The sequence below is a fragment of the Callithrix jacchus genome, chromosome 6, assembly GCF_049354715.1.
Source record: "Callithrix jacchus isolate 240 chromosome 6, calJac240_pri, whole genome shotgun sequence".
Classification (NCBI taxonomy): Eukaryota; Metazoa; Chordata; class Mammalia; order Primates; family Cebidae; genus Callithrix; species Callithrix jacchus.
Genome location: NC_133507.1, coordinates 86,430,497 through 86,446,881, shown reverse-complemented (window position 1 = coordinate 86,446,881; position 16,385 = coordinate 86,430,497). Strand labels below are relative to the sequence as shown.

General features: G+C 35.6%; 1 protein-coding gene across 1 annotated transcript in view; it reads right to left on the bottom strand.

Moving 5' to 3' along the window:
• Nucleotides 1–357: 357 nt before the first annotated feature.
• Nucleotides 358–16,385, bottom strand: part of QTMAN (queuosine-tRNA mannosyltransferase) — a 413,460-nt gene continuing 397,432 nt past the window's right edge. The window contains 3 exon segments of the mRNA XM_078327881.1: nt 358–8,708; nt 13,508–13,599; nt 14,302–14,372. Coding sequence (XP_078184007.1) covers nt 8,625–8,708; nt 13,508–13,599; nt 14,302–14,372 — 247 coding nt within the window. The 3' untranslated portion in view covers nt 358–8,624.

The window sequence follows — 16,385 nt, the reverse complement described above, 5'->3', positions numbered from 1 at the left end:
ACGGCCGCGACAAAACGAAACAGAACGCTGGGGGGTGGGGGAAGGCCCCTTCTTATCTGCCCCTCACCCCTTGACAAAGTGTGCAAATGTAAAATGCATTAGGTAGTGACTCTGGATAGGTGGTGCCCGGGGCCAAATCGCAGCTGCACGCTCCTTGGTGTAGGAAGACAGTTTGCTGATGCACCCAGAGATCTGGGGAACCTCTTACAAAAAAGGTACTACAAATGCTCCGCTTGAGCACATTTTGCTGCTTTAAAACTTCATTACTCATATATTTTAAGTTAAAAATTTTTGTGCTTAGAGTGTTGCAATTCATTATCTTCAGTAAAATTCTAATACACACAAACATACACACAATTTTGTTTTGCAATTTTGTAGATTCTATTTTATTGGCCTGTTATCACAGCATTAGAATACAAGGGGAGAAGCCAAGCCGATTGAAAGCCAGGGAACATAGCTGCAAGCACCAGAGAGCACAAGTTCCCCTCCATGGTTCTGCGACTCAAATAGAAAAAGGAGAGATGTCTGCTTTGATTTCTTTCCTTTTAATTAATCATGATCACGAAGCAATCTCCACCCTGTGCCTGGGATTTAAGATACTGGTTTAACTCCACCGTGTCCCGAATTCTCCACAGAAGGTGGAGGAGTGTTCAGAATCTAAAGTCCACCCACTGACCACTAAAAACCTCTAGGTCTGTGCCCTCATTTTTAATACTCAAAGGATCACCCTGAGCCACCACACAGTGCATTCTTCTCTATTTTCCTCCTCCTGTTGCTGCGCCAGTTTTGGAAATTAGAAGGGGTTGTCTCTTTGTTAGCAATCTGTTTACTTTCTTCTGATACAATGAAGCATCAGGTCGAAGGTGACAAGGCTGCTTTGCTTAGTCATTTTTACCTATCTTCTTTGTAGATGATTTTTTCCACTTTCAATTACATATTTTTCATTAATGCCATCTCCCCAACAGCATTTAAAAAAATAAGATTTCCAAGTCTTTTTTTTTCCCCACGTGGTTCCAGTCAAATGATTTACCCACACCCCAAATACTATTACATTCAATATTAACACCTGCCTATCAGTAATTCTTAAAGATTTTCTGATTCATATTTAACAATTTAAATGATGGCTAACATTATTGCCAGGCAAATGCCTAAACCAGTAGTCTGTGGACTGGTTGCCAGCCAGACGACAGCCAGGTATAAGAACTCACGGATAAGAACATGATTAAGTTTCTGCCCTAGTCTCTTCAATTGCAGAAGACAGACAGCACTTTTTCTCACCTTCCAGGGAAGCAGATTAGCAGATTAACAAAATGATGGAAATCATGCAAGGTTTAAATCCCCCTTCCACTTCTAATACACATTTAGGAAAACTTGAAGATTTTTCCTTTAGGCATCCAGTCTTTCTGTGGTTTAGCCACACCCTCTCCCCTTTTCAGCTTTATCCTTCTGTAAAATAAGTAACGTGAGGGAGCAGAGTAGTTTTTTTCTTTTGGCTTTCCTGTGTTTGAGTGGATCGTCCTGTTGCCATCCTTTTAGTCCAGCTGTTGTTAGTTCATGTTCTTACCACCCACCAAAGAATAGCACAGGATTAAGTTTATATTAATAAATGATGTTCATGAGTAGGTTTTTAAATGCCAGAGTTATGATTTATTTTTTAAATGGGTGGAGAAAGGAGAATAGCAATAAAACTAGCTCCATTCAAAATTCTTGGCTTCAGACATCTATGTGGGTTTTTCTTTCTTTGTTTTGGTCTTTAAGTTTTTTTGGACATATCTCTTATTTCCCTTTAAATCCTATTATCATGGACTAAACATTTTTTTGACCATATTTGTCCATAGCTTAAAACCATTTATTACAGTTAAATTTACAGAAAGTATTATATAGTGGTTCTCTTTTCTACTTCCTAACAGTTTATAATTGTCCCTGTTTATCTCCCCCACCCATTACAAATTCCGTTATAAATCCCTGCAGTAAATAAATTAAAATCTGCAACTTCAGACACCCAAGGAAGAGGACATTAATCCACTTAGTAAAATACTCAAGACCTCCCCCTCTCAATTTCAGCTCTTCTTAATGTAACATTCAGTAATTGCAGCTGGCTCCTTATACTTCCCTCCCTCCCTTTTATTCTGAATCATATTGGCCTTGCTTAACCTTCATTTCCTTTTCTACCCCCTACATTTGTCCACATACTTTTCTTTGAACATGTTTGTCTTTCTCTTTCTACTGCGTGGATTGACGGCAATAAACGAAGCTTTCCAAGAGCTTAATACTTGCTGGTAAAATCCCATCCTACCTCCCCATTCCACTATTAACGCTTTGTACAATTTTTATGCATCCTTCAGTTGTGTAGTTACTGCTCTATATTTTTCTGATTGATCATTAAGTTATGCTTGCTTTTCAGAACTGCCTCCATAATCCTGAAGCAAAGGCTTTTTACTTGGCATGCTCTCTGCCTTTGGAATGCCTTTCCTGGCAAGGACAGGCGCTTTGGTTTGACTACGATTCTTAAGTTACAATTCAAAGCTAATTTGTTCAGTTAGGTTTCTACTATGAGCAGCTCTGTTTCTCACCGTTAAGTGCTCCATGATGCTGCTTAGTTGAAGGGTGTGTTGTAAGTGTAAGATGTAATATACTTATTTTGTACTTGATTATCAGTTTTCAAAAACAGCTGCATGCTTTGATATCTGTGTAAGGAAATATCAAAAGATAATATACCATTGGTATTTATTACTCTATAATTAAGGACGTTTCAGTGTTTCCCTTCCAAAAAGCCCCCTATTTCCAGAAATTCATATCTCAGGCATAAATTTCCCTATGAATTAGGGTCTAATACCATATTAGAAATTTTTCCTTTTTAAGTTATCTCTCCCCTTCCTTTTCTTTCTGGGGAAGTAAGTCTCGGGATGTAATTTCTGCGTTATCGCTTTTGTATGAGAGGAAGCAGGCCCAGTGCTGCACAGTTAAAGGTGCTACCACGCTGCCACCTGCTCCCTCTGCTCTTCCACCCTGTGCGGAAAGATGCAAGGGGCTGCCTTTTGGATGAAGGTCAAGCCTTATACATACCTGGGTGAGCAGCTTTGTCGTTGTATGATTCAAAAAGCAATAGAGAAGGATCAGTTGTTCAGAAATACCACAAATGCCACAGAGTCTGAACTTTTCATACAGAAATCAGTTCTTCTGCATTCCTCTCCTTTTGTTCATTGAGAATACAAATACTGGCAGGTGTAACATGAAATACACCTAGAGTAAGGTATTAGCGACTTATTAACACATTTCTTCTGACAGTGAAAGGCAGAAGGAAGAAAGACGACAAAGAGATGAGAAGACAGATGTTTTTCCCTCCTTGAAGAGTTGGTCTTGACTATTGCCCAACCACAGCCTAGTGAAAGAGCTCTAGAAAATCTGAATTCTAGATCTGCCTGTACCACTGTGGGACCCAAGGCAAGTCAACTTCTCCTCTGTTTCCTACATCTCAAATATAGGAGGTTACAAAAATAAGTGCTTCTCAGGAGGCCCAGGGAAGTTATCTAAATGTATGAATTCAGCAGAGGGGTAAGACCACAGAGAGTGGTTGGGGCCTGTGACAGATAGGGTATACTCACTGAATGCCTCCCTAAAGGGAGAATCAGAGTAATAATAAAAACAATTAAAATATTGGCCATATGACATGGTCTCTTAATATCCCTTTTAATGTCAGAAACGTGGGACACAAAATAAACACCCTGACTGCCCTTTGCTGCTTCCTGCCAGTTGGAGAGAGAAATAGAAGGGAACTAGGGGTCCAACTGAGTCATGTACACTGCACTTGGTGCTTCCTGAACGGCACATGGGTGACAATGACAGCATGCCACGTAGCGAAAGGCTTATACAATAAATCTTCTGTTTCTGTAACACACTTCAGCTCCTAAATATGTCACTATATATGCCTTAATATTCTCGTTTGTGAAATGATATTGAAAACATTAAATTTGCAGATCTAAAGGATTTTGAATTGCTTGAGAAAGGTCATACCAGTATTCCTAGGAGTCACATCTTCTAGCACCACACCTCAGGCCTGCTATTTAAATGCAGTAATTGATAGGAAAGTAATATAACCATTTAAAATGATCTTCTAAGAATCATCAATTCCTTATATCAGTTTATAAAAACAATTAGAATCCTCTCCTTGGGGTTGGGAGAGGATAAGGAATCAATCAGATAATGATAGATGATGGCAGGACACCTGAAAAAACTGATCCCAAATTCCAACATAGAGAAATGGACTGCAGAGTGAGTGGGGAGCCTGGTCCCTCAAGCCATCTGTGCCTCATATGCAATGAGGGCATCCCACAGATACCAGGGAGAACTGTTCCCCTGAGATAGATTGCAAGGAAAGGACAGAGACCATGATTCACTCCTGTGCCTTGAAGATGAAAAGGGACAGGCGGCAACACTACGGGGACTGGGCAGTGTGGATGGGAGCTCAGAGAGCTCTTGTACTCTAAGAGGCAGCTCTGAAGTTTTTGAGATCCAAAAGGCTGGGCTCATTTAACATCTGCATTCGTCTTCCTTTCCTTACCCTTTAAAAGGGAGTTTAGAGCTATAGTTTTCCATCTTGTGTTGTAATGCCACAGGCCTCAGTTAGAAATGGTGATCAGCAGCCCCAAGAAACGAACTTGGGGATAGTTAAGTCTGACTTTCTCCACAGCATGAGGGTTGGGGTGAAGTCCCTGGCTCCTGTTAAGTAGAGGAAAGTCTTCTCATGCAAAGTTGGCAGTAGAGTCGTTTCTGTTACTGTCTGAGGGAAGCGGTTTTCTGACACAATCAATAGCTGAGGAAGCCAAAAAATGTTACAGACAGACTGATAGCAGAACTAGTAAAATGTTTCCCAAAGTATTTACATTTCCTATCAAAAGGTATATCCAATAAATACACTGAAGACATGATGAGGAGTCATAAAGAATGGCAAGAAGGCTTTGTGTAGCATGACCCAGCTTAAGAAACAGATCACTCATCATGCAATGAATACACCTCTCCCCACTTCCATGTTCTGTTCTTCTCTGCCATAGCTCCTCTGGTGTAACCATTATTTTAAGTTTGGTTAATTTCCAGGTTTTCTGTAATACTGTACTTTAATCACACAGGTATGTATCTTTGAACAGCATGTAGAATTACTTGTATGTTTTTAAGACTTCCCCAGTTATATTTTAATGACTTAGCTCTGAAGAGAGGGCATAGGATAGGAGCTTAGTTGTCTGTACCGCAATTCAAATTTTAAAATGAAACATGTTCAAGTCAGTGGTTTATAATATACTCTCTTCTTTGTTAAACATAAGCTCTAATATTAAACAGTCCCAAATTTTCCACTGAAAAAGATAGGAAGTTTGGGTCAATAGTCAATAGAAGTATAAGGCTCATGGTGCATGTCGGCATTAAAAGAAAGCATGTATTATTATTTGAAAACTGATTCTTTCATTCACAGAAAGTATCTTTTGAGACCTAAGTGAAATTTCTTTTGTGGCTCATAGTATTTCTGGGTAGCAGATGCTTTCTCAAAAACAGATTTTACTTTTAAAAATATCAAATATAATTAACACCTTCAACATAAAATGAAATCTTTGCTTCCAGATGCATTTCAAGGTGTTGAAATTAATCTATGCAGCACTCTATGGCTGAATTTCCACGGACTTATGGATTCTGCTGCCATATTGATGTCTGACGGACTGAGAACAGGAGCAGGGCATTTAAGCTTATCTGTATTTGAAGGATGCTTATTAAACCAGGAGCATTTTAAAAAAGGTATTTGCATCTATTTCATAACAGTATAAATGAGTAGGTTAAGAACACAGTATAAACGAGTAGGTTAAGAACCAGGTGCCCTGATAGTTGTTACAGTAACACCTAGCCAGAAACACAGATTAAGTTTAGGGCAAACTGTGTTTCAAGACACTATATCAAAGTCTTGATAATGGATGGACTTTTAAAGATACTTATAATTAGAATTGGAAAAGAAAAAATTAACAATTGAAAGTTAAAAAAAACGACTAAATTTTCCATCAAACATACTCAGAACAATAAATGATGGGGGTGGTTGAAAAGGGAAACAATTAATGAGTCAAACTGTAGTCCCAATTATCCACCGAGACTTCAACAAAATGCTGATAAACTTATTTAAAAACACTTCATTCCACTAGGTCATGGGTGTAGAGAAGCATGTGTGCACATGCACACACACTCCTACATATTTTTAAATGTTAAGAATTACACATTTATAAAACTTTTTATTGCTTATGTGAATGAATAGCAACTCTGACATTACAGTCTTCATATTTTTTTTTTTAATTTTATAAACTGCAAATCTCAGTATCATGCAAATAAGTGACACCTTTAATGTAAGTTTTTGTCCTGGGAGGAATGTTGGCCACAGCTAAAGGCAAAATTTGATTTGCGTTTATGAGTGTGGAAAAAATACCCACATACAGGTAACTTTCAATATTATATTTGCCTAAATCAGGAAAATACATAAATGTTTAGTGCTTTTTCTTTTTCCTATCAAGTAGTGAGAAAAGATATATGGGTACTAGTTGTGTGTAGAATATCCTAGCCACTATAAAGTGTAAGCCCATTATTTTCAGAATAGAAAAACAAAGTCAATGAAGCACTATTTCCTGGTTGGAGAAGATGTCATCTGTGACATAGCACCTGACAGAAGCAAACTGACGCATCTGGTTTATCTCAGTAGACAGCATAAAGTATAACCCTGCCCAGGAGAAGTGGCAAAGAATTTCTTATTCATATTTATATCTTTAGTTTTGCTCTCCAAAGGAGCACACCTGCTAGATTTTGAGTTCCACAGTCTTAGACGGGAAGGAACTTCCAAAATAGTCCTTAGCTCTTTGTTTTCTGGGTGAGGAGGTAATTTTGTTCACTGGTTTCCCTGTTAAGAATCTAGAAACCAGTGCTGTGGTGGCCCATCACACTGCGGGTCTCATAAAGGTTGGAGGGAGGAGTCTGTTCAGATGGAGCTTGTTGTTTCTGCTTCTTACTCTTCCTGCTTTTAAATTCCCAGGCCTCATGGACTGGTTTCTTTGATATGTAATACTGCCTCTCTCCCAAGGCCTTTGTCTGACTCCCTAACCTTATCTATTTCCTGCTTTAGATTTTGCTACCTGTCAAATGGGCCTTATTGGACTTCTGAATCACTGCCTTCTCTATCTAAGATGCCTGCTAGCCCACTCAATCCTTCCAGAAGCCAGAGAGCCTGGCTTGCCCCTTGTCTAGCCACCTTTCCCTGCCTGTGCCTCACTCTGTGGTGTATAGAAGTTATTCATTTCAAAAGCTAGGAAAGTTACAATTTACCTGTCAGTAAACAGAAGATGGTTTATCAACAGACTTTACCTTAATGACTACAAATGTTTACCTCCTGCTTTCCAGAATGCAAAGAAAATCTTGGAAATGTCATAATATCTTACAAACATTTGCAAAACAGATCCTTGTTCATCCGGAAAAGAAACAATTGTATTCGTTGTCTCTGTCACAAGGAAAACATTCAGTGAGAAACATATAGGTAGATGTATACATCTATATGTAAATGAATATGCTAATTAAAAATGGAAGTGAGTACTTTATTAAAAACTTATTTTACCATCTAGCCATTCAAAACGTCTTTACATCAACAAACACAGCAGTTTGACTATTGGAATCATAAGCATTTATCTTGAAAAGGTTGTATTTGTAGGTGGATCCAAGTATTTTTGAGAAATATTTCTATCAAAATTACTGGTTTTGTTAGAAGTATTTTGATTTCTCTATTTTTACCTGGGGAAAAAAATTAAAACAACTATGTCAGTGTTCATTTTATGGGCTAGATGGCCTCACTGTGTTTGTCATGCTTGTCCGAATTACAGCTGTTTATCTTGCAACTTTCTTTAAGATTAATGAAATGCAAATGTAACTATGTGAACCATGGGAATACCTGCCAGACCTCTTATTAATACCTTCACTTAAAAACCTGTGCCGGAGAGTCATTAATTTGCTAAAAGAAAAGTGCTAAAGCAGCCCTTTGCCCACAAACAATTCTGCAATGGCTGCCCAATTAGTTCTGAAGCATTCTGATCCTCCTTTCAGGCCTCGTGGCCCTTTGAGGACACAAGAAGGCTCCGATGATAACCTGGCAACCTAGGTAGAAACCCAGCCAAGTGTGAGCGTTTGAAGCTGCAGTTTGGCTGCCATCGTGTCGGCGAAAAGAAAGAATTCAGGCACCATGTCATCCAGTACAAAGGATAAAAACAGATTCAACCGGAAATTCAATGTGGCACCACATATGGGATACATGAGTGCGGTTATACAACAGGCCACATATTTTTTTGAACAGTCTCCTACATGTGATGCCGAGGACATGTGTAACCATCATAACGTCTCTAGGAATCTGTATTTAATTTGAGTTGGGGTGGTGGCAGGGATTGGAGATCTGAAGCCGCCACAGGTTTGTGGCAGATGGCTCTGTGTCAGCTATGACAAGCAGCCAGGCTCAGCTTCCTCTGCAGATTTTCTTTTCTCTCTGATCAGGTAAATATGGGCACACTCTGGAAAGTTCTTCAGATTCTGCCTTAGGCTGCAAGTTTGTGACTTAGCCCCATCTGTCACAAATCTTCCCTAGGTTCTGTTGTAAGCAGAGACCTGAATTTACCATGTAGGGCTGCCCAAGAAAACCGAGTGATTTCACCCTGCAATGAGGAGGAGGGAGAGAAGAGAAAGAAGTGAAGAGCATTAATGATTGAAAGATGAAAGTATGCTGAAAATTTGTATCACAAACTTCCATCACTTACGTCAATTACATTTCAAAAAGCCACCAAGTAAATGGTTCTTGAGTTTCATCACCTCAGGAAATCTCAATTTCTGATTGGTTTAAAGTGTCGTCGTATTTCCAACCAGAGAAGAAGGCTACCGCTTTCTGCAAATGAGTATATTCTGTTGCACACATTTTTTTGGTTTATGTTATGAATGACAGCCATTCGAAGTTCATCATCCAACGTTTAACTTTTATAAAACACAAGACATAATACTATACATACAAGTTTTTGCTAATGTGAATTTTACTTTTAAATGATGAAGACACAAAGATAAATGCCACTACTGCTATTACGTAAACTTTATAAAGCACTTCATATTTACAACAGGTTTGTATTCATTATTTCATTACAGCAGTACCTCAGGAGGAAAATGCTATTTTAAAAAAGTATTCTTCCAGGTTTACAGATGAGTCATAAAGAGGCCAAGTAAAGCACCTAGGGTCAGGCTGCAAATAAGTAAGCAGAGAAGGACAAAACCTCTAACTGATCTTAATCAGCCAAAGCATATCTGTGATGCTAAATGGCTTTTTCCTTTTATTTTATTTAGACAAATCAAAGGAAAGCCAGACCAAATAAAACTGAGGGAGGAGGTGAAGAATGAAGGAAGGAAGGGAGAGAGGGAAAAAGAAAGGGAATGGAGGGAAAGGCAGAGGGGAGAGAGAGAGAAAAAGTGAGAGACTGAGACTGAGAATTTGCCTTAATTGTGTTGGTGCTGGTGCAGAGATTTTAGAATTTCTTAGAATGTCGCAAGCATTTAAGTTGTCATGTTTAAGGATAAAGTAAGGACTCTGGAGCAGTATTAAAACTAGTGAGCAGCACCTTATTCAAATATAAGAGTTTAAGCTCAAATTAAAAGGGAATTGTAAAGTGACTAGTTTCTTGAAGGAAGCAAAGTAGCTTGGCTGTGGTTCAGGTATAGATAGCTTGACATAATCAAGATAACCACAAATGGCTTTTCTGGGCAATGAGTGTGAATTGTAAGCTTAATTATTGTTTGGAATTAGTTTCAGGCAAAACTCTAAAAATTCTTTTCTCTTCCAAATAACAGCAGGTCATAAAGGTTTTGTCATGTTGGAGAACTTGAAGAGAACAAAACAATTAGCAGCTAAAACTTGAAAAAATCTTAAGAAACTACAAGTCACTTTGAAAAAGCAAAAGAAAGAATGGCATCTCTCTTTTTAAACCAGAGAATACCATTTGATTTATAAATAAAAGTAATTGAAAAATGAGACAAGAATGAAAATCTTTTCTGTCAGTCTGAATGATGTCTACCTTCTACAACTGCCCTATTTGTACCCTTACATTCATTTCAATACTGGTAATGAGGAAATAGCTATAAAATGTCTTTCAACAGCATTTAAAAATATAATGATCAGGGTTCTCTAAAAGCATGAAATACTAATCTCAAATAATTGAGAATTTTCAGTAAGTAAATTCACATAGTATAATAAAAGTGAGGCAAAAAAAAAAAAAAAACAGCTTCACGATATTAGACTTGCTTGGGTTAGAAGGGAAGAACTACTGTTAGTTTACAAAGTCAATCCATGGCTGATTCTTTTGTGATCACTTCTAGAAACCTGTGTTCAAGTTAGGCTTAGGAGTCACTGAAGAGGTCCCTATTTTATCTCTGTGAGAAGTATGTATCTGGTGCATCTGCCTGACCTGAAAAAGCATGTGTCGACAGTACAAGTTTACAGTCAATGATTAACTGTAGACATAAACTTTCTAAGAAGTGGTTTTATATTTCTTAAATTAAGAAAAATGGTTTTAGGTTTTTAAAAATTATTAAGATACATTTAATTTTTTCATGTACTAGATTTCTCTAATGATCCTAAGGGAAGTGTGTGCGTGTGTGTGCACATGTGTGTGCGAGAGTGAGCAAGTACACACTTGAATGCAAATGAGGAATTTACACATTTCAGGTCTGAAACTATTTCAGGTGGGAAATCAGAGACACAAGTGTTCTGTGATAGGAGTCACTTTAAGAAAAAAAGTAAATTCTGTTTCTGCTTTTCACTTACAAGCATTCTGTTTCAAATCCTGCTTCAAGTTATACCCCAAACTCTCACTCATATTGAAAGTATAATGTCTGATGTGAGAAGAAAGCCAAGTGTTAGTAGCCTTATTCTAGTCATTAAATTTCTAAGTGTGAATCCATATGAAAAATCCTATCCTAAAGTGAACTCTATATGATAAGAAGTTGAAATGATTTTAAAATGTAAACTTTTAACAACAAAAAAAGAATAAGGTGTAAAAATGTAAAAGGAACAAATTAAAGAATTCAGTGACATTCTATCCTTTTAGATCTTAGAAGCATATGTTTTATAAAAGCAAAACAGCACTGTCCAATGAAATAAATCTAAAAATAACTCCCAACATTCTTTTCACAGTACGCACAAAAGATCTTCTCCGACAGCGTAAGAAAAGTAGGTAAAAGCTAAAATGCTAATTCTCTAGTACTTAGCAAAAGCAAATGTTACCTGAAAATGTGTCTATTTACAAAACACAAGATAAAAAATTACAATAACTTGTTGTATCATTATTATAAAGGCTTAGAAGGCACTTTTTTTTTGGCTTTAAATCCCATAACAACACACAAACTACATCTGTGGTCCTTCCTGTGCTTTTAACTCTATAACTTGCAACATGCCAGTTTTTCCTAATAATTGTATCATAAAACTCTTGATTGCTTAAATTTTTAGACTAATTTATTAATTTTTGAAATTTTTAGACAATATCACTAAACACTATGGATGAAGGGATATGTGAAAATGTATTATAGATTTATAAGAAAACAATCTATGGTACACAATACTTAAAAATGAATTATATAAATAAGCTCTTATAAATGCTTTTGCATGAATTACTAATTTATAAAACTTTGAGATGCACGTTTTTAGGGTGTACAAGCTAAAATATATTTAGGTGCTCACATGTAACAGCGCAATGAAATATCATTTAAGATACAGGTTTTCGTTTAAGCTGTGTGAAGAACAATTTGGTGTATTAACAACATATCTCTAAGCTGCCATTCCTGTTTTCAGAAGTTGTTTGTAAAATAAATAATTATAGCTATATTATGGCAATAGTTGAATGAAAATATTTCAACTGGACATCTGCTTTCTTTTCTTACTAGAGGCAACTTGTTGCAGTGACTTTTAAAATAGTTAAAAATTTGCAGATGCAGAATAACAGGGCTAAGCAATGCTACAAACTGATACATTTAGTGGTGGAAATATATTTATAAATACTTCACCAAAAATTCATCCGAAAGGAGGAAAAATCAATAATTTGACTGAGAACTTACTGAAAATAGCTTTGTGTCATATATAGAAAATAAATTCAAATTTGTACTAATACTTGTATTTCCTCAATTTTTATTATCTGCATATTTTGACAGTCTATCACATGGGAAACTAGTCGATTGATATTTCATACAAACAAAACTGCTACTGAACTTTAAAAATTAGGAAATATTGAGGTAAACCTTGGATGACTGTTTCCTCTGTGGAGCTTCCCATGTATACAATACAATACTATTGACTCAAGGAGTAATACTGAAGCTGGAACTGTTCAGTCAGCATTTTAAACTATTATGAGCTACCTTCTGAACCATTGCCAAGTTAATAGACAATGAAAGATAATGAGCTTGAAATTGGGTGTTAAATTGCATTTTTGGTTCTCTTTCTTTTTCTTGAAGTTTAACTGTTTCCTGTAGAAACAAAGTCATGTTGTGATGTATCACTATGTAAATATGTATTTTAGACTATGAGCTGGGAAAGGAGAAAAAAAAGGCAGAGAACTGTATTTCATGTAGAAGGTTATATATTAACGTAGGAAAATTAAAATATGCTGGATTATAAAACTGCAAGATTGTAAACTATACTGGATTTATGTAAAATGAAGATGCTACATTTGAAGAATATAAAAAGGTATATTACTCATGGCCTAGAGCCACCTTCAAAACTCAGAAAGCATATTTATCCTAGTTCAATTACTTAAGACTTTTAGTAGGGCTTCTTTGTGTTACTATTTCAACAATGCAAAATTCTTGATTCAAATAAGGAAAAGAAGATAATGAACCAGGGGAGTGAATAATGATGCTGTTTACATTATTTTCCCTTTGCCACTCAGAGATGAGGCTGACATTCTTATTCTAAAGAAACTGGGGATTTTTATTAAATTGGATAAGAGAAATAGTCAATTCTTAAAAATCACCTTTCAAGTAGTTCAAAAATGAACACCAAACTTCACTAATGTCATTCACCTGAATTTTTGAGGACTAAAGATTTCATTATGATGGGAAGAAAGGCTTATCCTCATTAATATAATTGTAGAATCTTTCCTTTACTTCCTTTTAAACTAATGAGTTACATTAATCCAGGTTCATTTTTATAAGCCTCTAGGGGCTAAATGTAAAGGACAGTCATCTTAGAAAACAATAAATTAAAAAAAAAGCATGTACCGTGCATTAAGTGCACGTATTTCATAAGACCTAGGTTAATACAACTGGCATCCAGTTTAATTAATCCTTGTTAGTGTAACAACTAATATCCCTCCCTAGCATGTTTCCTTTAAACATTAGTATGTTAATTAAATGTTTTTTTTTTTAAGATTTTTCTTTGTACTTCAATATGGTGTTTATACCATGTAAATCGCTTCCCAATAACTACCTTATAGAGATGTTTTCTTATAATATCTGGTCTCTTGCAGAAATTCTGGAGCCTTTTTGAAAGCTGTTCAGGTGTTGAATACAGATATTCAGCTGCAGGAAAAACAGATACATTTTTAATGAAACAAAAACCTCAAAGCACACACTCGATATTAGTCACTTTACTAATTAAAAATGCATATTGCTCTGTGCCGCCTCGTGTTTTACATTATTTAAGCATGATTTTATAAGGTTACCTCAGCTCACAAGGATGTTTAATGCTAAATAAGACTGTGTAGTTGTGCTGTTTAGACATCTCCTTTGGGTGATTAAAATACATTATTCTAATGTAACACAATGCATATGTGATATATTTAGTGATGAGAATTTTTTCAAAAAACTGGTACTATAGCCGTATGTACCCTGTAGAACAGTTGCATATTATTAACTAGTCAATTGTTTAAATAATTTGGTGTGACTTTCCGTCCCTGATTTTTCTCTGTGTGTATCATTAAAAAAAATCTGTAAGCAATTGCAGCAACATTGACCTGCTTATAAAAATCCATCATTATGGGATGTGTATGCTAACAATGAAGAATGTTATTTGAAAACTTGCTTTTTTGTTATCTTAAAAGAACAGATGGTAAATATAAGCTTACTCTAATGTATTAAAACACATAAAATTTTCCTTAACACTAACATGTTGACTTGCCAAATAAACAATGGCTCCTGCCTAAGTTTATTTTCAAACTTTCTGATTTAGCATGAATTGCATATTAAATCTCAATAAAGATGAAGGCACATTAAGGCAACTACCTGGAAATATTTCAGGATAAACCAAATCTTTAGGACAAAGTGGGTAACACCCACAGTACACAGCTTCCAACCTAGAGAAAATTTAGAAAGAGTGTAAGAATATATTAAAAAGACATTACCATCATAGCCAGAAAGTGGTTTTGTTTGCCTAAGTTAACAGAATGAGCCCAGAGTTAACTGGGACAAAAAACATGATCGGCAGTATAATTCTAAAAGCCAAAGTTGCTCTTTTAAAAGATTTTATTGATCATATATGAATTTCATAGAACAGAACCAACAGCATATGTTTTGTTCACTGAATTAATCAAAGCGCAGCTCTGCATTTATTTTTTGTTTTTAAAATACTGTTTAACACATTTTATAATCAGCAGATAAACACATGTAACAACATGGTAAAGTATGGACAGCTTTTCTTAATAATGCTGCAGAGCCTCAGAATGTTCATTTTTCAAAAATGTTTAAATAAAATAGCAAATACTTAACTTTAGCACTGTAGCCGTAGAAAAGGTTGAGGCACTTTTAAAAGCATCAGAAAAAAAATAACAATCTGTTGTAATGGGGCATTTTCATTTTAAGCTCATGCTTCAAAGCAATTTGTTGTTATGCAGAATGTAAAACTCTTCCCCCTTTCGTTGAAAAACTCTCATGAAGATTACTTTAGTGAACATTTTGCTTTCTTGACCAAAAACACAGCTCACTTTCCATTTTATCAGCAAAGAATAACTGTATTATTAAACAAACAAACAGGAAAGTTTCACTTTGTGAGAGGATTTCCCCATAGACCCACCTATGGGAAGTTTTTCTTCACGTCACAGTAGAAGGGTTAAGCAGAAGCAAGGTATTGCGTCTTCATTCTGTGTTAGCTCTGCATAATAGCTATTGATCTGACATATAATCAACTTTAAAGATACCACCGTCATTCTGTTGGCTAGAAATTATGCAGTGAAATTCAAAACACCCTTTAAAATATGTTTATTTTCTGAGAAAGTCTGAATTGCGTCCAAAATGTTGACCAAAGGGGAAATTTATTTTGAACTGCAGATTTTTTTCAACCCAAGAATACTCTCAAGTCATGTCAGTGTTTACCTTGTTTATTTACAGTGATGAAGTACATGAAACTTAAGCTGTTTTTAAGTGGGTGATGTTTTCCCTGTTTTCCTATGTTAACTGAAATTAGTTTAAATGAAAAGTATTTACTTTGAGCTGCAAATTTTGGAAAAATATTGAGTTCAAAGTTCTGCCTGAGAACTGATAGATGTTAGAAAATAACACAGTGGGAAGGCACAGGTTCTGGTTACTGATTATTAATTTCAGAATGCAAACTAGTATCTATTTTTCTGATACACATATAGGGTACACATAGAAATTCTTATTATAATCACAGCTATAAACTACACTGTGACTATATTATAAAACATTTACAAAAGTTTTGAGTTTTATAATCCAATGATATTCTTTATGGACCAAAAGAAAGCATGCACTTTATCTTAAGACATTCAGTTATTAAATGTTGTGCCAATTGAAAAGCAAATACATAAGAACATTCTCTTATAATTACATAAAATCAAAAGAGTGAAGTCATAGGCATTTCAGAGAGTGCACATGTTATCTGCTTTTTAATAATGGATTGGAATTAGGGTATACTTTTCCCCGAAAGAAAATTGCAGGCCAAGTTACATTTTGAGTCATCGTATGAATATGTACCATGCCGTTTCCAAAAAACCTCTGCTAATTAAAATACAGTAAGATAGAAATGGCATTATTTGATTCAGGAAGAAAAATTTTACAAATTTTGGATTTCAACTTCTATTTGTAAATTATGTTAGTCATGGTTATATTTCTAATTCATCAAGAAAAAAAGCCCACCAACTCTTTCGGTTCTATTTTTGACTTGTTATGATATACATTACTTACATGAGGACTATGTTTTAAAATATATTAAATAGGCCACAGTATTTTAAAACTAATTTATAAAATTCATCTTCATAAGTTTCTCATATATATATTTTTAAAAATTATCTTATGACAATAATACAATTATTCATCACTTCAATTCTTAGGCACTACCAGTTATATAATAGAGT